This window comes from Haliotis rubra, unplaced genomic scaffold, assembly GCF_003918875.1.
Source record: "Haliotis rubra isolate DU_JTF1 unplaced genomic scaffold, ASM391887v1 Scf142, whole genome shotgun sequence".
Classification (NCBI taxonomy): Eukaryota; Metazoa; Mollusca; class Gastropoda; order Lepetellida; family Haliotidae; genus Haliotis; species Haliotis rubra.
This window is the reverse complement of record NW_025765359.1, coordinates 416,635-440,563: the sequence shown is the minus strand read 5'-3', so window position 1 is coordinate 440,563 and position 23,929 is coordinate 416,635. Positions and strand designations below refer to the sequence as shown.

Below are 23,929 nucleotides of genomic sequence, written 5' to 3'. Positions count from 1 at the left end.
CTATCAAGCTTTTCAAAACAAAAACAGGGCGTAAAACATAATGATGAGATCAACAACCGTTATTGTCTGTATGTCATTCAGGAAAAAAACACACCTGCACCCGAAGTGAACTTGAAGTGAACCTAATATTAAAGATGGAAATAATGTGTGAGTTATTACTGCTGAACTAAGCATCTAAGGATCGATGTATTATTTATATATTATAAACGCAACACTCCCCATTTGAATAAATTCAGAACTGAACTCTATCCTCACCCCTCCAAAAAAGATGAACAAATAAGTGAGAAAAAAACGGTAAATAAATAAAAAAATATTAAAAATAAAACAAAAAACATTGAAATTATTTCATAACCGAACCCTGCTGGGAATAACAGTCCGTTAAAGTGAGTGAGTGGGTATTTGCGGTATTACTTGTTCTAATTCGGAACCTTATTCATTTCAATCTCAGGACTGTCTGTTCTCCATCCGAGGTGTCAGCTGAATGTTTTATCTCAACCAGTGTCCATAACATTTGTAAACCATACCGTCCACAACAGCTTCTCATTTGTTGAAGTACACTGATGATTTAACAGTCTAATCTCTGAAACAGCATTGAATCCACGGCCAGTGTTGACTTAGCAATCCTCTCGACAAGCAATCACAATCACATGGTTTATTGTCAACCATTAACGCAACAGTCCATGTGGGATGTTCGAGTTTGTTCACAGTGTTGACAGCATCGATCTGCAGTCGGTGTTTGCTCTCAGACCGGGTGGTGTGGCGACACGTTGTACCTGTATCAGTGAATTAAGCTTCATAGCCTGGATTAGCCGCCAAAGAAAGGCAAAGGAGTTCCCTTTCCTGTCATGCTATTTGGACTGAGTTTCAAGAATGCGCCTCCAGATATCACAATCCAGATTCTGTGGTTATGAAGGTGTTAATGACCATCAAACCTTTAGAGGCTAGATGCTGATTCATGTCATTGTGTGGAATTAATGTTCGTTAGTGTCATCAATTTCAGCCTCCCCGATTGGATGGGATGATGGCTTGGAATGTTGCATCATGGGAGTAGGTGTGAATGGGTCATATGGAAAATGCCCCGCCTGCCTGATGATGTGGCTATCAGGAAGACAACTTATATAACAGCGGCATGTAATTTCCACTGCAGTTAACGTTTAGTTGATCCAGGACACACCTTTGAGGTCACCCACTTGCGAGTAATACCATCGGTGCCAAATGGATTCTACCGGCGACCAAAACACAATGACGATAAGAACAATATTTTGTGTTGTAGTGTTTATGATTTCTATTTTATCGCTGGTTGGGAACATCTTGGTGTTAGCCGCTATCATCAGAAGTCGAAGACTTCATACAACATCCAATGTGTACATATGTGCCTTGGCAGTGACCGACATCTTCATCAGTGTTGTACACGCAGTTAAGTGCACATTGACAGCACTCCAAGTCAACTTGTCTTTTATCCCATGCTGTGTAACAATGGGCATATCTTTCTTGGGATGTTCCACCAACCTTATGCTCATTGAGGTCATCGGTTTAGACAGATTCTATGCCATATTTTCTCCATTCAAGTACAGAAAGACGTGCACGAAGTCCAGAGCTATTAAACTGTGCGTTTTATTCTAATTTTCACTTTCGCAAGTGGATCTATTCTGATCATGGTGTTTCACCCTAAAACACTGAAAATGGCTTGTTGGTCTGGAGAGATCCTTACAGCTCCAATAGTGACCATTTCTACCATAGTGACATGTTGTGTTGCCCTGGAATTAACGGTCATGTACGGGGCGATGTTCTACAAGGCTGTAGAGCACCAACGGAACTTGTCCATTGGCTACTTCAATAAGAACAAAGGTAAGTTGGAACATCAGTAAATCATAAGTAGGTAGCATAAACTCATCTTAATGATACACAGTGGATGTAACCAATGTAAGCGTATTTGTGGTTCCATATATTCATGTATGTAAATTATTCTCGCAGTAACATCTGGCTGAACAGAACAAACAGAGTATTTGTGTTTTATTGTTTTGTTTGCTTGATTTCATTTGGTTGTATTAGAATAGAAGCTGTGGTGCTTTTCTGACACTGTCGATAATTCTAGATGTAGGTGTTCCTGATAGAGATTAGGCGACGTGGGATTTCACCAACATCTGGTGTCATGACACACAGTGATCCATTCTCATGTTCTCTGTTGGTTTGCCTTTTGTGTCCCATGGATTCTGTGTAGGTATAGAATCCAGTTTTCCAGCTTTTACGAAAGAAATGATATTGGTGCACGTTTAATTATTCAAATCTCTGCCCATAATTGTTTCCTTCTCCTTGAGGGCTTTAAAAAGGTGACCAATTAGTAGATGTTGTGTAATCAGACAACTCTTTTCGATTTTCAGATTTGAGCATATTTGACATCAAAGCCTTAAAGACGTGTAGTGTTGTTCTAGGAGCTTTCCTTGTCACGTGGATCCCGCCTTTATCCATGTTCAATATAATCGCCTACTCATCCAGCCCCTTGGACTATGACCTGGCACTGTCGGCATGTTTGGTGTTCCCGGTCGTCAACACTGCCGTGGATCCTGTGGTGTACGCCATCATGCGGAAGGACATCAAGAAAGGCATATATAGGCTGTTTAGGAGGCCAGAAAGGCAGCCATCCACCATTGAGCAGTGTGAGTGAAGCACTGAAGGAGGCAATTATAGGTTGCTTCAAAAGACCAGAAAGTCAACGATCAACTGTTGAACAGTGTCAGTGAAGCATCAAAATGTAATTGATAGGCTGTTCAGTAGATCAGTCAGGCAACCAACCACCCTTGAACAGTGTGAGCAAAGCATCAAGAAGGCAATTAAAGGCTGGCTGAACAAGAAACCAGAAAGGCGGACAGACACCATGGAACAATGTGGGTGAAGCATGGAAGAAGGCATTTACAGGCTGTTCAGGACACCTGAAAGGCAGTCATGATTTTGAAGTATGAATGAAACATGAAGTATGTATGAAAGACCTATGATTAGATCTAACTACTACCTTCATCATTTTAATTTGAAAACTTGTGTATGAACTAACTTGACACAACCGATTAGATGTCGCCGGTAAGTCTAATAAAGCTTTCTCTCAGCAGCAAGTGTTCTTTTTCAAACAGTTGTGAACTATTAGTTTAGAGTCTTTGTGATCAAGTGAGTAAGGTATATTGTGGCTTTTATATATTGTAAGGCAGCATCCGAACATAGACAGCAATTATGTGCTTGTCATATGTGAGTTAGAACTCTATGGTTTTGGTGTGCCAAAAGACTAACCCTCCTCCTTATACGGTCGTACACAAAATGAATTCCCAGCTTTCACTAATTGTGCAAACGAAACTTCAGGTTGTAGAACACATCTACTTCCACAAAGCTACATGCACGAATGATAGATGTTCGAGTATGTAACAATTTCTGCATATTCAGAAAGGAAAATGATATTTTTGGTAAATGAAGGTACAATGTTTTCAGATCAGCTCATCCTTGTTGGGAGTGGAACATAGAACGGCACTCGTGAAAATCTATGTTAGAAATGATCTCAGCAACCGATGCTTCAGACACGCTGATTCGATTTATGCATGAAGTCATATCTCAGTTGTCAATTACAATGTCATAAAGTCAAGCAAACAAGAGGGACATTTCACATGGCGACTGGTATCATAGACATAACATCGTCATCTGTTTCATCAGGCAAAGATGTACAACCCACACACGGTCTGACTTCCAGCGGATTTCACGTGATTTCTTTGTCATAAGGCTTGAAAGCGGGCATTGTTCCATTTAGGTATACCAGTGATGAACGAGCTAATGGTCTCTGGTCGCATAAATCGTTGAAAGAGCTCGACGTGTGTACCGAACAGTGTTATCAATTATACAAGCTTGAATATAAATGGAAATCGTTTTGTCAGCAAATCCGTACATCGACTTAACTACAACGCATGGCGTTCACTTAATTATACGATATGACACCTGTAGCGCATTAACTACAAGTCCAGTGTAAATATGTGGCACATCCTTTGACACCATTAAACAATCGCACGGCTGACCATTAAGAAAACCCCTAAATTGTACGAAATCCGTCAGGCTCTTTATAAAAATAATATTGATGTACACAATGAAAACAAATTTATTTATGGATACCTTCTGTCGATAGCATTAGTATCTAAGCTAATGGAATTGGTGTGTTTTCACCAACAGTCATTTTAAAAAGTCATATATACCCCTTCCCCAACGATAAGATAAGACGAGATGAGACGATAGTGAAGATTTGTTCATTCTTGGGACATGAGAATTCATTACACTATTTTTGTTCTGAAATCAGGGTTAGAATTGGTCTTCAGCAACCCATACTTGTTGTAAGAGGCTACTAGCGGGATTGGGTGGCCACACTCGTTGATTTGGTTGATATTTCGCTTCCCAAGTGCGTAGATCGATGCTCATAATGTTGATCACTGGATTGTCTGGTCCAGACTCGATTATTTACCGATCGACGTCATATAGCTGGAATATATTGCTGAGTGCGTCAAAGAAAACCAAAAAACCAAACTATACAAGAGACCCATAACCAATGAAGTCGAAAATAACTAGAGTCACTTCCCTTTGGTCGAATGCCTAACATGGTTCCATCTCTGATCCATGCCTCTTGGGCGGTGAGGTAGCCTTGTGTTTAAGGTGTTCGCTCGTCACGCCGAAGACCCGGGTTCGATTCCCCACATGGGCACAATGTGTAAAGCCCATTTCTGGTGTCCTCCGCCGTGTTATTGCTGGAAAATTGCTAAAAGCGGCGTAAAACTAAACTCACTCACTGATCCATGCCTCGGACTGCACTGTCAAACATATAGTTTCTATGAAAATTTGTGATTCAACCTCAGATGTTAATTGAACAACATCCACTATAGCATTCAGACAATGGGTTACATTGCCATCTTTTCAAATTTTGGCGAGAAAGATGCTCTTCCTGTTGTTGCATCCCAGGAAATCGGTGACGATACCAGGTATTCGAGAAATGGCTAAGCAATATTTAGCTTCTGGGTAGGACTGCCACTCTGAAACCGACAGCTGAAGCCCAGGAACTCTAATGCAAAATGGTTACCCTTGGACATCTTGTATTCTGTTCATTTTGACATCCTTCCCAGTGCTTATGTATGGAATACGGTAAGGGACATTCTCGCGATCTCGCAGTCTAGCACTTTTGGCATTTTTAGCTTGTTTCCAAAGGTCGAGATCGCGAGAATGCGAGATCGCGAGAATGTCCCTTACAGTATTCAATACTTATGTCATTTGGTAGATTGATGTATTCACCCTGAAATTTATTTCTGGTAGTTAACGCTTAAACTATACTACCCATCAAAAGTTTAGACTCACCTAAACACTCGCTATATGTTATGTATGTATGTATATATGGTTACATCGAAGATGAATTACTCCACTAACTTGGGGGAACCAACTGCAAACTTTATGCAGATGAATGGCACGAGGATCATGCGTCAAATTGCTGAAGGGCATGTACAAATATCATGCATGTGATCAGCTGCGTTTGTTGTAAAGTTTTGTTAAGAATTCACCAATTGTCACTGAGTTTCATCATTTACTGAACTCACGACAATAATTTTTTCAACGTTACGAATTTGTTTTACAATACATCAGTTCATGTGTAAACATTATCTTTAAATAGTATGGAATATTTTGCAAAATTTGGTTTAGAACAGTTGACTGACGTAAGTGGCTACATTTACACTAGTGAGTCTAAACTTTTGATGGGTATATATACTTTTGATGGGTATATATACTTTTGATGGGTATATATACTTTTGATGGGTATATATACTTTTGATTGGTATATATACTTTTGATGGGTATATATACTTTTGATAGGTATATATACTTTTCATAGGTATATATACTTTGATGGGTATATATACTTTTGATGGGTATATATACTTTTGATGGGTATATATACTTTTGATGGTATATATACTTTTGATAGGTATATATACTTTTGATGGGTATATATACTTTTGATGGTATATATACTTTTGATGGGTATATAAACTTTTGATAGGTATATATACTTTTGATAGGTATATATACTTTTCAATGGTATATAAACTTTTGATGGGTAGTATATATACCATTAATGTTTAAGTTATTTTGAAGCTGTGTCATCGACAGGTTGACAAATGTGATCCTGGCTCCTGACCTCATTGGAACTACATTGATAGACATTGAAGTTATTTATGCCTTCCTGTATAACTGTCAAATATGTTCACATGCCCTATATGAGGATAAGTCTTGCAAGTCATAGTTCCTGTATGGATAAGTCGTCGTAGGATGAGGCAACCCCATACCTTAGCCGCCTATGTAGACTACGAAAAGAAAACTACTGATAATATATATGTTCAAACATATATATTGTCTATTGTACATGACCGTGTCCCATGGCTTTTGGACACCCCACCCCCCCTCCAAAACCAAAGCCCTTCAACCAACAGAAACCCACACAGAACCAACCATCATAAGAACATATACGGTCGTATTGTCACACCAAACCTCTCTTTATAGCGTGAGTAATGGTGGTAAACATGTTTGCCCAAAAACGTCATGTCTGAAAACATGGTGGCACGTGGTCCTGTGCACAGAGCTCAGGTCACGAATCAGTTGAAGTTAAGCAACGTCGAGCTTGGACAGTCCTTGGGTGGGTGACCGTGTTTGGCAGCTTGACTCCTGAGAGTTTCTAGGACTTCAGTCCTGCCACACAACGACGCACATGTGATACATGTAGTCTCACCTTAGGCAAGTGAGTTTGTTCACAATTGCCTCTGTTCACCCAAGCAGGAAATGGGTACCCGGTGAAATACGTTGTGAGATTATTAACCTTCTAGCGCCTAACAGGCAGCTTGGGTTATCCGGGGTAATAATGATCAGATTGTGCGCTTTGAGCAGGATATCTAGCCTGGAAAAGGCGCGTTATAAATATTCTCATTATTATTATTATATATGATCCAAGGATATAATATTAATGATGGAAACAGTTTGTGAAGTTAATATTGACCTAAGCATACAAAAGAATCGCCGTGAGTGTTATATATTTATTCATTATTCTGAACTGAACTCTACCCCCACCCTTCACCGAACATAGGTAAACACATAAGTAAGCAAGCCAAAGATGTGAAAAAAGCTAAAAAGGAAAAAACAACATTGAAATTATTTCATAGCCCAAACCTGCTGGGGAGAACTGTTTTCAGCCGTAATAGGGTGAGTGAGTGGGTAATTGCGGTACCACTGCTTCTAATTCGGAACCTAACTCATTTCAATCTCAGGACTGTCTCTTCTCCATCCGAGGTGTCAGTTGAATGTTCTATCTCAACCAGTGTCCATAACATTTGTAAACCATGCGGTCCACAACAGCTCTTCAATCTCAAATACCTCAAGAAGACGGAACCATGCTCCCCGTGTCTGATCACTGAAACAACAGTGAATTCGCGGCGAGTGTTGACAAAGCGATCCTCACGACAAGCAATCACAATCAAATGGTATATTTCCAACCATTAACGCAACAGTCCATATGGGATGTTCGAGTTTGTTCACTGTATTGACGAGACATCGATCTGCAGGCGGTGTTTGCTCTGAGACCGGGTGGTGTGGCGATACGTTGTACCTGTAAGTGATTTAAGCTTCATAGCCTCGATTAAACGAGGAAAAACCCCAAAGGAAGGCCTATAGTTTCAGTGAGTTCGTTTTCTTGTTGTGATATTTGGAATACTTTTCAAGAATGCGTTTCTGGATATCACAATCCAGATTCTGTGATCATTAATGTATTAATGTCCGTCAAACCCTTTGAAGCCACATGCTGATTCATGTCATTGTGTGAAATTCATTGTTCGTTAATGTCATCATTTTCAGCCTATCCCGATTGGATGGGATGATGGCTTGGAACGTTGCATCATGGGCGTAGGTGTGAAAGGGTCATATGAAAATGCCCCGCCTGTCCGTGATGATGTGGCTAACTCATATAACAGCGGCATGTAATTTCCAGTGCAGTTAACGTTTAGTTGATCCAGGACACACCTTTGAGGTCACCCACCGGTGAAAAATACCATCGATGCCAAATGGATTCTACCGGAGAAGAATACACAATGACGATAAGGATGATATTTTGTGTTGTGGTGTTTATGATTTCTATTTTATCGCTGGTTGGGAACATTCTGGTGTTAGCCGCTATCATCAGAAGTCGAAGACTTCATACAACATCCAATGTGTACATATGTGCCTTGGCAGTGACCGACATCTTCATCAGTGTTGTACACGCAGTTAAGTACACATTGAGAGCGCTCCAAGTCAATTTGCCTTTCATCCCATGCTGTGTCGCAGTGGGTCTGTCTCTCTTGGGATGTTCCACCAACCTTATGTTAATTGAGGTCATCAGTTTAGACAGATTCTATGCTATATATTGGCCATTCAAGTACAGAAAGAAGTGCACGAAGTCCAGAGCTATTAAACTGTGCGTTTTTATTCTGATTTTCACTTTAGCAAGTATATCTTTTCTGATCATGGTGTTTCATCCTAAGACCTTGAAAACGACTTGCTGGACTGGAGAGATTCTTGTAGGTCCAACAGTGACAGTTTTTACCATAGTGACATGTTGTGTTGCCCTGGAATTAACGGTCATGTACGGGGCGATGTTCTACAAGGCTGTAGAACACCAACGGAACTTGTCCATTGGCTACTTCAGTAAGAACAAAGGTAAGTTGGAACATCAGTTAATCATAAGGAAATTGTTTTGAACTCTAACGATACACTGTGGATGTAACCAATGTCATCTAATTGATGGTTCCTCATATGCAGGTATTTCATTCCTGAAAGTAAAATTTGCTCTCTCAGTAGCATGTGGTCGAAAATTTGTGTTTTGTTGTTTTTCATGATTAATTGTAATAGAATTGAAAATGTAATGCTATTTAGGAAGTAAATGTTATGGAGAAAGATAGCGATTTACCCCGGTGCAGGCGTTCTTGATGGAGATTAGGCGACGTGTGATTTCACCAACACCTGGTGTCATGACTGACAGTAACCAATCACTTAATGTTCACCACCGGTTTCTGTGTAGGTATAGAATCGAGTACCGTAGCTTTTACAAAGGAAACATTTAGGTACAACGTTTAACTATTCAACTCTCTGCGCAAAGTTGTTCCATTCTCCTTGTGTGCTTTAGAAAGTGGACTAACTCGTAGATAATGAGTAATCAGACAACTCTTTTCGATTTTCAGATTTGAGCATATTTGACATCAAAGCCTTAAAGACATGCAGTGTTGTTCTAGGAGCTTTTCTTGTCACGTGGATCCCGCCTTTATCCATGTTCAATGTAATCGCCTACTCATCCAGCCCCTCGGACTATGACCTGGTTCTGTCGGCATGTATGGTGTTCCCGGTCGTCAACACTGCCGTGGATCCTGTGGTGTACGCCATCATGCGGAAGGACATCAAGAAAGGTATTTTAAGGCTGTTCAGGAGACCAGCAAGGCTGCCAACCACCTCTGAACTGTGTGAGTAGAGCATTGAAGAAGGTATTTAAAGGTTATTTCAGAAGATCAGACAGGCAATCTCTGAAGAAGGTATTTAAAGGCTATTTCTGAAGATCATAAAGCAGACATGCACCAATGAACAGTGTGAGTGAAGGATCGAGAAGGCATGACCAGGAGACCTGAAAGACAGCTACGATTTTGAAGTGTGAGTGAAACATTCATAAAGGCATTTATAGGCTGGTCATTAACGCTTGCGAGAGTGGGTGGAGCATTCATGGTAGTGCATTACTGGTTCATCAGGGTCTTGGTGGACTGAACGTGAGGGGAATCTCTGTACACAGTCGTACTCTTTACTCTTTACCATACCCCATTAGTATAAACCTTTCACACCTGCTAGACTGTAGCTCTGATAGGGTTTATGCGAAGAAAAGGGTGTTACAGATTTTAGAAAATGGTTTGAATTCTGGTATCTTTTTGGTTTGTCTCTTGTAGTCTAACATAGTTTATTTAGCAGACACTAATGGCTGATAGCAAGAACTGTTTTAATGTATATTTAATGGCACGTTTTCTGTATAACTATTCGTATTACACTTCATATGACATCATTTATGTTCTTATTGACCTACTAGACTTTGTGGAATGGAATATGACAATGAGGACCTTTATTAAACTGATGGAATATGACGGTTGTGTTGGTCATGGCTCGGTTGATTGCATGTATAATGACAAGTTGTATATGTCTTAACTTTCATTTAACCAACTTGTTTGTGACAAGCAAAACGTGAGTTCATATTAAATTCAATATTGCCTCGCTGCAGCAAGTTTTCGTTTTCAAACAGTAATGAACTACCAAATTCAAGTACTATTTTACAGTCACTGTGGCCGAGAGAGTAATTAAGGTGTTATGTGACTTTAATAAATAGTCAAGAAGCATCCAGACATGGACACCAAGTATGTGCTTGTCATAAGTGGGACCGAACTCCAGTCTCCTTATAAGATCGTTACAGTACACAAAAAGAATTAAGGAAGGGTGACAATACTAATGTATGGATGAACAACGTATTTATTGCAGTGAGAGCGACCTTTCGGTGTAGGTTCACGTGCTTGACAACGGTGTTATAACCTTCATAGAAACGACGCGCTCACTGCAATAAAGAAGTTTGTTTGTTTTTGTTTGTTTTTTGTGGGGGGTGGGGGGGGGTTTGCAACAAAGAAGTTGTTTATCTATATATTGTTATCTTACTGCTCCAACTTCTAATGCCTCTCAAAGAAGTTACAAAAAGAATTGCCGTTTTCTGCTCATTGCGCACAATGTCAAATTGTGAAATAAGTCATTTCCATACAGCTAGAAGCATGAATTACACATGTGTGTGGAGTAATTTCTGCATATTCTAAAAGGAAAATGTTATTTTTGTAAATGTCAGTACACAGACATGTTCAGATCACTTAATCCTTGTTGGGAGTGGAACATAGAACCACACTCGTGAAGATCCGGGTTAGAATTGATTTTTAGCAACCGATGCTTGCTGCTGGATCGGATGGTCAGATTAGCTGATTCGCTTCATGCATGTCGTCATATCCCAACAATGTCAATATGTAAATCAAACATGAACGGCGTTTTAACCTTGCGGCTGGTATCACAATGGATCTCTAATCACTGACTTAACATCGTCATCTGTTTCATCAGGCAAAGATGTAAAACCCACACACGGGTTGACGTCTGGCGGATATGACTAATGTTTTCATGCCGTGAGCTAAAGTCTACCATGACACTTGGAAGCGGGCATTGTTCCATTTAGGTATACCAATGACAAACGAGGTAATGGTCTTGGGCCGCATAAATCGTTGACAGAGCTCGATGTGTGTACAGGACGGTGTTATCGATTATACAAGCTTAGATATCAATGGAAATCGTTTTGTCAAATTCTCTTACAGCAAATCAGTAGATCCATTTAGCGCTAAAAGTGAGTGTTTGTATTAATACCTGTGCATATACAATGCAGGCGCTCACTTAATTGTCCGACACCTGTGAGGCATTTACTACAAGTCCAGTGTAAATATGGGACGCTTCCTTTGACACAATTAAACTATCGCAATATTCTGCCAATAACACAACGTGACTGACCATTGCCCTTAGTGGCATGCAATACGATATACGCTGTGTTGGGCTCTTCACAAAATTGACATATACATCGTATAAAACGTATAAAACAGATTCGCTTGTGAATACTTTCTTTTCAATATAAGGTGAGGTGAGGTGAGGTGAGGTGAGGTGAAATTGGGATTTACGTTGTACTTGAGAATATTTCGCTCATATGACGACGTGCATGCGTGTGTATGTGTATGTGCGGCTGCTTGTACTAGCCCAGACTTAAGCTGGTTTTATAGTGCTAGCCCACTGAGATACCATGCCGCAGAGAAGCATGAATACCCCACTCAGACACAGTATACTGACTCCGAGCCGACCAGTCCTTGTTGTACCCATTAATGCCGAGCGCCAGGGGAGGGGCCAACAAGTACCATATTTTAACGTCTTTTGGTATGACACGGTCGGGGATCGAACCCGCGACCTTCCGCTCTCCGGGCGGACGCTCTTACCATTACACCACGGAGGCGGTCTTTTCAATATAATTTCAAATGGAACATGTCATAGGTGTATGGGGATGCAGTCAGTCCGTGTGTTGTCACACTCACTACTCACTCGAACAATAAATTGTTGGAAGATTTGCTGTTCAATCCTGGGACATGACAATCTATTACACCACTTTTTCAGTGGTACGGTAACCCATGCATTTGATCATAACTAGAGTTACTTCCCTTGGATCGAATGCCACGAAAAAGCTCCGGCTCTGATCCATGCCACGGACTGCACCGTCGAGATACAGTTTCTACGAAGATTTGCCTCAAATTAATTCTAAAGTACAGCTTTCATAACCTTTTTTAGCATACATTTTACGCATTGGTGAGGATGAGGTTTCCTGTTTCGGGAGAAGAGGCAGAAACAGAAACTAAAGGGCGGTGAACCTATAATATATACGAATGTATCCCTAGTCAGTGATGATAAAGGTATTTGCGAAATGAGTATTGCAAGTCTTTGCCTTACGGGTAGCACTGTCGCATAAGTACTGAACTGTTAGAAACATCAGTTGTATGTTCCACTGCAGTCTGACCCGTGAAGGTCCGGGTTGGAATATTGATCTTCAGTAACCCATGCTTGTCGTAAGAGGCGACTAACGGGATTGTGTGGTCAGGCTCGCTGACTTGGTTGACACATATCATCGGTTCATAACACTGCGCAGATCGATGCTCATGTTGTTGATCAATAGATTTTCTGGTCCAGACTCGATTATATAGGGAGCGCCGCCATATAGCTGGAATATTGCTGAGTGCGGTGTAAAGCTAAACTCACTCACTCACTCACTCGACTGCGGTCTGTACTCAACCAGGCAATACAATGATGGAGTAGGTGATTCGGTGACACACAGCAGCAAATGATAATTGTGGATGACAACGAAAATGTCGCCTCTCAAACCGGCAATTGAAGCTCAGGAACTCAGATACAAAAAAGTTACTTGTCACTTGATGGATATATGTATGTGTATTCGCTCTGTTTTTTTATGTGTGTCAGATAACGCATACAAAATATTTCATCTATGTTTAACTTAAATTTGAAGATACGTCACTGACAAAGGTGATTCGCTTCACTCACTAGAATATTCATTAATTAACACTGAAGTTTGTTCTTCAGAACACATTGCGTTATGCGAATAACTTCCGGTGAAACTACATCTTAAACATTCTTAAATAACAGAATATTAACCACATCGTGGTGCACTGGAAAACAAAGTGAAGATGTTAATTGTAAATTCACACAAGCGTTGCACTAAGTATCTTTCACATTTCGACCGTTAAATAGGTGCACCTCATTCAGTTAACACATGAAAAAATATGTATTTTATAAAACAAGTTTAAGATGTACAAATTGCTCTTTTAAGAGTCTACTGTTTAAAAGAACACAGAGATAAGCATGGTTTATCCATCTTTCATAATGACGCAACTGGTGTCAAACATCATTTTTAGTGAACAGTGTCTAACTCGCCGTCCGAAACAAAACAACTCCTGAAACATGTTTTGTAAGTCCAAAACAACAACTGTTATTGTCTGCGTGTCATTCAGATAAAAGTCTCTGCACCGGAAGAGTACCAAGGCATATCACTGCGAGATAATGATATTGTAACTGCTAATGGGACGATGACTTAACCCGACGGACAAACACGACTCCAGTTTGTATTGATCAGAGACAACAACTGCGTTATGGTTCTGCTGATAGCGACTAATTGCATTTTCAGGGATTGGTTGTGAAAAATCAGAATCACTCGAACAAAATGTGATTACATTTTGACGGTATTGTGTATTCTGGTGACAAAATACATCGATGTAATTGATACAGCATTAAATGACATGTCTGTGAAAACCAAAATCCATTGTATGACTCAGATACGAGAACAGATCATGGAAGAGATTAAAGGAAACATTGCTGTTGAAAGTCAAACACTTTACGTATTGTAGTGAATGTCAAGGTCTCGCGATGTCTCCATTAAAGCGTATCGTTTATTCTTGACGTAATTATGTTCTTTATGTTCATTTGAATATATTAGAACAGTCAAACCGCGCCAAACAATTTTCCAGCTAAATGGCGGCGATCTGAATATAATCGATTGTGAACCAGACAATCGAGTGAATGACATCATGAGCATCAATCTATGCGATGGCATGCATTATCCAAGTCATCGAGACTAACCACACGGTTCTGTTAGTCACGTTACTAACAGCATGTAGCCTTGTGGTTAAAGCGTTCGATCGTCACGGTGAAAACCCCGGCTCGATTCCCCACATGGGTACAATGTATGAAGCCCATTTCTGGTGTCCCCCGCGACATTGATGGAATATTGCCAAAAGCGGCGTAAAACTAGACTTACTCACTCATCAGCATGGTATGCAGAAGATAATTCTATCCCGGAACTTACGCAGTCATGAGTAGGAGCAAGTCATTTATTATGTTATGTTATTAATTCATGAAGCCATTAATAACTTCGTATAACCGATACCCACAGTAGCTGAATAATGCCTCCGAAACGACAAATGTTAATTCACAAACTGAAACAGGAGAAGAAAATGTCAATAATGCGTGTATGACCCCCATACGTTTGTTGTATTGAGTACAGCGTCAGTCCATCGACCTGCACGTCTCCTTAGAGTTGCCAGAGGGACGGCTTGTCACCCTTGTTGCTTGGAAAAACTGGAACTGATTTACAAGAGGTGAAAGATTAGCACGCAACCCTCAACCATCCCAAAATGATTTGTTGTTGCCAGATCCAGGGTGTAACACGGCTACTTCATCCTAGCAATAACATTTGGGCTAATGAAGGCTGTAACAACTGGGGTTGGGGTCTTGCATTGTTTTCTTGGGAGTACAGCACCAGTTCTTCACAATCTCAATCTGGGAAGTGAAGGCTGTAACAACTCGATGCTCCGTGGGGTCTTTCATTTCATCTTGGAGAGTGGCATTAGGTCAACCATTGAAAACAGGAGAGACAAGTGACCGTGCAATTTCGTCCCTGTATGGTAATTGTATTAGAATTTAGAATTTCATTGGTTCCATAGAATTTCCATTGACGTGATACAGATGAGTTTGGTGATGAAGGATGAGTTTGGTGATGAGGGAAAAGTTTAGTGATGAAGGAAGAGTTTGGTGATGAAGGATGAGCAGCAACCCCAAACCATAAACTCCCCATCCCTACATTGATCCCGTTCTTCCCCCCATGTGTGTTCCCTTATTCCTTGATTCCCAAGTTGAAACAAAGAGTTAACCAGAACTCTCCGTAGAAGTGTAAAACTAATGAACGACAAAGACATGCGTCTTGACCTTTTCACTAACAACGTTAGTGTAAAGAGAAGCGACAAAACTCTTTCCACGTTCATACGAAATATCTGCCAAAAGCAGAGTCCATTGTACAATTGTGACTATATCATGAGCAGATATTTGTGTCAGCAGGATAACAGCTGTATGATGTTGTTTGTAAACACATCGGGCCTGAACCAGACAACCCAGTGATTGTCACAATGCATTGTTGTATTGGATGCAACAGCTGCTGCAACTTCAATATCCATGCATTAATAACCTACTACAGTGAGGCACGTTTCCTAGTTTAGAGCAAGCACTAAATCGCAGTCAAAATGTTTTTCAGCCAATCGACGTCTCCGGAACCAAGGCATCAAATTTTCTATATTAAATGTGTTCAATAATATGCTTTGTATCAACGGAATATCATAAACTATAGCCAACCCAACACAGATGATTTCGAAGGTTCGCTGTGACATTTATACAAGAATGCTCAACTTCAGCAGCATCGGCACAGTGCAGATGAAACGCGAACAAACCCAGTGACACCATTTCAAAGGCAGACCATTAATGTACTGTATTATTCCCTTTGGCGACACATCCTTTGAGCCTCTTCTGGTCCGGCATCCTTCGGTTATGCTTGAGCTTTGGTGCCAAGATTTACTTTTGATAACAATGCGACATTAATAACTACACAGAATTAAAAGGTATATTTCCACAATTTTGAGAACATGTCTCAACTTTGCCCTCTAATGCGCTGAAGCCTGGCTCAGTGATTCACTTAGTCTGCAGCCTTGAGCAGTGTTATGTTCTCTGTATATGACTTGGACGCCCTAGATCTGCAGTGGAATATAATGTCGTTATGTAGGAGCAGGGTCAGCAATTCATTTCAACGCGGCAACGACGGTGACCTTCACCTCATTGACGCCCTGCGTTCGCCTGCACTTGTAAACACGATGTTTACATTGTCGTTTATGTGTTGAATCGATAATTCGTTGTTGTTGTTTTTTGTTTCACGCCGCAGATTCAGGCATTCTGTAAAGTTCGAGTCTTCTTAGTCAAACTATGCGAATATTTATGGGTAGGTGAGTGGGTGAATTTAGTTTTACGCCGCACTCCGCAATATTCAAGCTATATGGCGGCGGTCTGTAAATAATCGGTTCTGGACCAGTGATCAACAGCATGAGCATCGATCTACGCAAATGGGAAACGATGACAAGTGTCAACTCAGCGATACTGACCATCCGATCCCTTTAGTCGCTTCTTACGACAAGCATGGGTTACTGAAGGTTCATTCTAACCCAGACCTTCACGGGTCAAATATTAACGATAACAAAGGTAAAACACTAATCTGATTTAAGTGAGTTTAGTTTTACGCCGCTTTAATCTATATTTCAGCAATATCACAACGGTGGAAACTAGGAATAATCTTCACACCTTGTACCCATTTGGGGAATCGAAGGCGGGTCTTCAACATATTTTAAGAATACAAGTTAGCTGCATCAGTCGATGTAACACGTTGTCGAAACCTTACCTACGACTCTGCTTTTATCACAGATTTGTTATGGATGTGGAAAGGCTTTTGCATATTTGTGTAAATCAATTGGGATAGTTCTTTGGCTACACAACTTCCAATATATAAATTATATATATATATATATTATTATAAAGAAGTTGTATATCCATAGAACTATCCCCATTGTTCCTCTAACCAACTTCTAAATGCCACTCAGAGAAGAAGAATTTTGTGTCACTAAACGTCACGACAAAAATGTACATCCTAAGCAAGGTACATGTCTAACAAATCGCCCACGCCGTACACAACTCCCACGGATTGATAAGAACGACCCAGGTGTTCGGGCTCTATTCAACAACATGCTACATGGACTATGTTCGTTCACTTGATACATTTAATCGCAGTAAAACATATTATAACCACGCTGAATTACTTCTGAAGAAGACATAAAAGACATTAGAAAAGAAATATAAAAGACGGTATCTAAAATCTGAGGGCAATACACTCAAGCAGTTGAAGAGAATTCACAAACATTGACATTCCTCCATCTGAAATGTATGCACATTTAAAAGAAATTGCAGGTAATGATGGAAATATCTCTGCTACTGACTCTAACCTGGATGACTCAAATGTTGTACCAGAACTTGATAGTGAAATAACATTGATTGAAATAAAGCAAGCGATAAACGGTTTGAAACGGGATAAATCTCGTGGACTTGATTGCATTATAAATGAATATTTAATTGAATTTGATTGTTATTTACTGCCTATTGTACACAAAATATTTAATTGCGTTCTATCCACAGGGTTTTCCCCCAAAGCTGGGCTTCAGCTGTTATTATTCCAGTTTTCAAGAAAGGTGATGCAAGAGCTCCTAGTAATTATAGGGGAATAAGTCTTATTAGTTGTTTTGGAAAGTTGTTGACGAGAGTACTAAATCAGAGGCTTCTTAATTGGGCCGAGGAACATAACTCTATTCCGGATGCTCAGTTTGGTTTCCGCCCTCATCTCAGCACAGTTGATGCTATATTTGCGCTCCATGCAGTGATTAGTCGTACCTTGAATAGTAAAAAACGGTTGTATTGTGTATTTGTGGATTTCAAACGTGCTTTTGATTCAGTAGATAGGTGTAAATTATGGTATAAATTAGCAAAATTGGGCGTTAGAGGGAAGCTTTTATCAGTTATTCATTCGTTATATGTTAATGTAAAGTCATGTGTGAGGATCGGTGGTTATGATAGTCAGTATTTCAGAAACAGTTTGGGCCTAATGCAGGGAGAAGTATTATCGCCAAGTTTCTTTTCTTCTATGTCAGTGATTTTGAGGCGTCATTCCTAAAAGATAATTGTATACCTTACGAGTTTAAATCTTTAAATATGTTTCTGCTTATGTATGCTGATGATCTTGTTATATTTTCTGAATCTGTTAAAGGGCTGCAAACACAGTTGAATTCGCTGTCAGCTTATTCCAAACGGTGGGAACCTGAAGTAAATATTGCTAAAACAAAGATATTGGTCTTCAGAAGAGGTGGTAAAGTTAAACTGTCAGAACATTGGTTATATAATGGTTGTGTCCTAGAGGTTGTCGATACGTTTACATAGTTAGGAATAGTCTTTAATTATAATAACCGATACTCAAAGGCACAGCTGCAGTTGTCTGACCAGGGTAGGAAGGCCCTCTTTTCAATTTACAGTAATATCAGGTCGCTCTCTCTCAACCCGGAATCTCTTTTATATGTCTTTGATTGTTATGTTGGCAGTATACTATCTTATGCGTCTGAGATATGGGGATATAACAAAGGCTTAAACATTGAAAGGTTGCATTTGGAGTTTTGTAAAAGGTTATTAGGAGTTAAGTAATCAACATGTAATTCCATGGTTTATGCCGAATTAGGCCGTTATCCGCTCGCATTTAAAAGGCAATATAGCATGATTAAATATTGGTGTAAGCTTCTGGTGTCTGAAAATAGTATTTTACGGGGTTGTTATGAGTATTTGTATGAGGAAGTGGAGACCCGTGGTGTTAAAAATTGGGCGTATCAGGTTAAAAGTATTTTGCCGTATATTGGATTAAGTGAAATATGGTTACGGCAGGAGTTACCACTAGATTATCTAATAGTTATAAAACAAAGAATAAATGACCAGGCTATTCATTTAATCTTTAGTCAGCTGTCCAACCCATCAAAATGTGCAATTTATAAAAATATTATTAACCAGTGTACGCTTCAATATTATTTATATAAATCTATTCCATATCTTTATAGGAAGCACTTATCTAACTTCAGACTCAGTTCCCATAATTTAGCAATAGAAACTGGTAGGTATGAAAACATAAATCTTGTTAATCGAAAATGTCAAATGTGTAAAGATGATATTGAAGATGAACTACACTTTATATTAAAATGTCAATCATATCATAACTATAGGATAATTTATATTAAGCCATATTATTACAAATGCCCATCGGTATTTAAACTTATTCAACTACTTAGCATTAATAAATAAATGTAAAAGTGTTTTGTCATTTAGGGAAATATTTATATAAGGCTTGTTTAGTAAGAAAGGAATTAATTAGTAAACAGTAGTTGTACATCCTCCTTCACCTATATCTCTATTCCACTGTCACCATGTCTGCAAACCTGTACCGATACCTATACCGATGTCATTGTACCAATTATCTGTACAGATAACGGTAATAAACGAATCGACAAACAACTAACGAAACAGACGACCATCCTGTCAGTCTCATCGAATTACCACTGACCTTCGGTGTGGTATGACGGCTTCTCTGATTGAACCTTCAAACTCCGTGTGCATCTTTGACTTAATCTACATCACTCCATCAGGTAACCTTTATTATTCCCCTAGGCTATCCTCCCAAACTGATCAAGCCGTGGGTAAATGTTAGCTCGTAATGGCAAGAGACAGCGTGAAGGTCACACAGATTAGTATTCATTGATGGAAATACTATTCATCATCTGGGCAGTGACGAGTTAACGTACTATATTGTAACAGCGTTACAAATAGATAATGGTGAACGTGGAAGTAGATGGTGTAACTGTACCCACCTTCGGAAAGGAAATGCAATTACTGCAACCTCGATGAAATCGGAAGTAAATATATGCTTTTTGTGAAGAGTCAACATGGCAGATCTGGTAACTACACGATACAAAAAGGAATACGAACAATTCTCTCCAAGTCGGCAAGCTGATCACCCGATCCCGTTAGGGCATTATCGCTGTTTGATAGGGATTCATTAACCCATTATCACGGTAAAGGTTTGAGTCGGAATGGGACAATTTCTGTTCAGCAGAGAATATCATGTATTCAGGTTATATCTTCATGTTAAGACCCCCGAATAGCTCACAGCTATCAGGTTTGTAGTCAACGTAACGGCATTGATTACTGTCGGGTTTGAAATATTCTTCTCATAAAGCAAAAATATATGAAAAAGATATGATAAAATCCTAATGAAAGCGAGTCTTTACAGAAATCTTTCCTTTTTCTGATTTTGTTATCATGAGCAGATAAACGAATAGAAATAGCAAAAACGTTGTCACAATAATCCAATAAAAGATCGTGATTGGCATTAGGAGGGTCCTCATCTAACACGAGGTTCAATATAGCCTGAGGCTAGTCGGTGTAATCAAGTTGTCGATAAAGACATATCAAACCTGCCGTTGACAAAATCAGGTAATAGAAAACATCGCTGAGGGCAGAAAACGTCCAAAGTTCCATTAAACTGCGACTCTGGTTGAAATGATTCAGGAAAACTGTTTATTCGCATTCATTCAATCATGTTTTATCGTTAAATAAATTGTGATTTGGGATTTTACTTTCGTTTGATTTGTTCAAACCCTGAAAGATCAATTTTTGTTTTCCGGCGTTTTTACTTGTAATTGTAACTGGTATTTGCACTAGTGACAGTTATGACATATTTAACTGATGCCAAACGATTACCAAATAACCAAAGACATCACACTACAGGGAACTAAACAGTTTAGTATTTTTGTTTGGGGATGTCGGATTATTTGCACTGTTATTTGATTGACCTTGATTCATTCTGTAACTGGTTTCGATGCTTAACGCCCATTTTGTAGTGTGGTGATGTTTGAATATTACTAAATGTTACCCCAAACCCAGTTTAATCGCGATAATCTATATAACATGTGTAATTTATAAAACCATATTCGCATTTGAATGTTAGAAACAGCTACGTAGGTTGGAATTTTCCGACTGGGTTCTGTCCACACCGACCAAGTTTTTGTATATAGTTTAACGCTGCTGTCAACAATATGTCAGCAAGTTGGCAGCATTCTGTAATAATCGAGTCTGGACCAGACAATCCAGTGATTACGTAAATGGGATACGATGACATCATATGATGATGTCAACTAGTTAGCGAGCCTGACCACCCAATCACGTTAGTCGCCGCTTAGACAAGCATGGAGTGCTGAAGACAATTCTAACCCCGATCTTCACGGGTCATCCGACCAATTATATAGGCCGCGAGTCAAGTTAAAGAGGAAAGTCTCGAATCGCCTTTGTCTCCTTCTGACATAGCAATGGCTAGTCGTCTGGAAACCAATACCAGAAACGTCTTCCACAATGTAGTCAGTACACAACGGATGTGACTCAGTGAAAAAGTTCCACAAAAGCATTCCTCTGCATCTCGCAATGGAAAACCGTCTGGAAAAACATGCAAAACAAAATCCAAACAACAACAAACAAACAAAACCAACAACAACAAAACCCCACAGAATACAAGTGAAGTAACGTTTACTTGCAAGCTGTGGTGGGAGATCACTGAAGGCAATCACTTGACACTTCATGAGCGTCCTGGGGCGTCGGGGTAGCCTAGTGGTTAAAACGTTCACTCGTCACGCCGAAGACCCGGGTTCGATTCCCCACATGGGCGCAATGTGTGAAGCCCATTTCTGGTGTCCCCCGCCCTGATATTGCTGGAATATTGCTAAAAGCGGCGTAAAACTAAACTCAGTCAGTCAGTCATGAGCGTCCTAAACATACTGACACACTCACACCATAAGATGCTATTTGTTCTGTAAAAAATACATTCGTCAGGGGTTAATTCACAGATACAGCTTATGATGATTATTTCTCATATGCTTTAACACCGCGTATGTCGCATGCTAGGTATGAAAAGGATTAATAAACGCATAACGTTTGAATCGTACAATGGAGTCTTTTAGAGTTTTCTTATGATTACAGAAAGAGTTTTACCACTTTTAATTTTTGTGCGGTTCTTTATGTCATCTTTTACTATGAATTTTCGTGGTGAAGATAATATTCTGATATGTATGGTAGAGATATTCCAGTTTAATTGTAGGCAAAAACTTCCATTTCAAGATCATGCAGAAAATAAGTTTCTGTAATTTGCCAATTGAATTCCTATGACTGCAACGCTATCCAGGAGTCCATACGTCATCTCCAGTATACAATCATGCGAAAAATGACAAATGAGCGACAAATGACAAATGAAAAGCAAACTTCACATCAGAAAGGCTCATTGATATCCTGGTTAAAGTTCAAACACTCTCAGACAACAGGACGAGTACATAGTGCATGTTGATACAATAGGTTATTTTATTAAAAGAAAATAATTTTAAAATAACATGCGCATCTCCTAAACAAGTCTCAAATGGCCTTTGGTTCCTTCTGACATAGCAATGGCTAGTCGTCTGGAAACCAATACTAGAAACGTCTTCCACAATGTAGTCAGTACACAACGGATGTGACTCAGTGAAAAAGTTCCACAAAAGCGGAACTCTACATCTCAGGATGAACATCTGAAAAAACATACAAAACAAAAAACAAACGACAACAACAACAGCAGCAACAGCAACAACACCAACAAACAAGCAAAATACCAGTGAACTAACTTGCGAGCTGCGTTGGGTAATTAATCAAGGCCATCACTTGACACTTCATGAGCGTCTTAAACATACACAGACAATCAGACCAAAAAGATGCTATTTGTGAAAATGACATTCTTCTTCTTCAATAATTTAAAAATAACCTGTCCATCCCCTAAATATTTTCAGAGATTATTGTTAGGTTTCTGGACATTTCCTCCTCAACGAGTTACAGAGGTGACCGATAAATGTAATTGTACGACCTCCAGCAGAACATACTTGAATTTGTCGGGACAGTGAACAAGGAATTGTTGAGTCAATGACCCTCGGACCTCCCAATCATTCTCCACTCCTCCGCACAACTCTCGTTCTATTCCCGCCCCTTCACGAGAAATGTCATAAATGTCGATACGTTGATGTCCACTTATTGCCAAATATGTACGTTTCCAATCTCCTCCAGTCATCGCTTGACCGTCTTTCCACATGCATGTGGGCCGGATCACGTCCAATCATCGTGTAATCAAATCTAAGTCAATCAACGGGCTTTTCAAGAGCTGTGACCATTCAGCCAGAAGGTCACCGGTACTAGTGGACTTGGTCAATCAACAATAACACAGTGTGCTTGATTATGTGAATTCCTGAGAATCTTGAGTTTCATTTGAGATTGTGTTTGTTAATCATAATGGTATCAATACTCCAAAATGGGTCATCACATACCTTGAGGTCGAGCAAGCTGGAATATGCTGTCTTTGCCAAAGGGTTCCGATGTCAATTGGCTTAAGCATCTTGTAATAGTTAACATTGAAAAACTTAGCTTTCCCATTATGTCGAGCAATATGCCAGTGACTCTATGGTACAACAAAACTTGTGAAAGGTAAACACCAAAGGCTTTCACAAGCTTTATTGTACCACAGAGTACGCTCCTCCTACGGGCATTTGAATGAATGGACCCTGGTTGTTTGATTTGAACATGGTAAAGCTGTCAAGAAAGCCACGGCGTTTGAAATAGGACTTGAAATCTTACATAAATTCAGTGGTAATAGATAAATAAAATAGAATAAATGCTAAGCCTAAGATGAAACCTACAACGTCGTAACACGATCTCTAATTCGCAAGCG

At 39.7% G+C, this 23,929-nt stretch overlaps 1 protein-coding gene across 1 annotated transcript; it reads left to right on the top strand.

The window, feature by feature from the left end:
- The first annotated feature begins 1,628 nt into the window (after positions 1-1,628).
- LOC124269110 (histamine H2 receptor-like) lies at positions 1,629-3,035 on the top strand. Its single transcript, XM_046704127.1, has 2 exons — positions 1,629-1,848; positions 2,382-3,035. The coding sequence occupies exons 1-2, from the start codon at positions 1,656-1,658 to the stop codon at positions 2,663-2,665; spliced, it is 477 nt and encodes a 158-aa protein (XP_046560083.1). The 5' UTR covers positions 1,629-1,655; the 3' UTR covers positions 2,666-3,035.
- The last annotated feature ends 20,894 nt before the right edge of the window (positions 3,036-23,929 follow it).

Excerpts from the sequence above, each read along its gene's own strand:
- LOC124269110 (XM_046704127.1), top strand. The coding sequence starts at position 1,656 with ATGGTGTTTCACCCTAAAACACTGAAAATGGCTTGTTGGTCTGGAGAG. Across the intron at positions 1,849-2,381 it reads CTACTTCAATAAGAACAAAG|ATTTGAGCATATTTGACATC; the intron begins GTAAGTTGGAAC and ends TTCGATTTTCAG.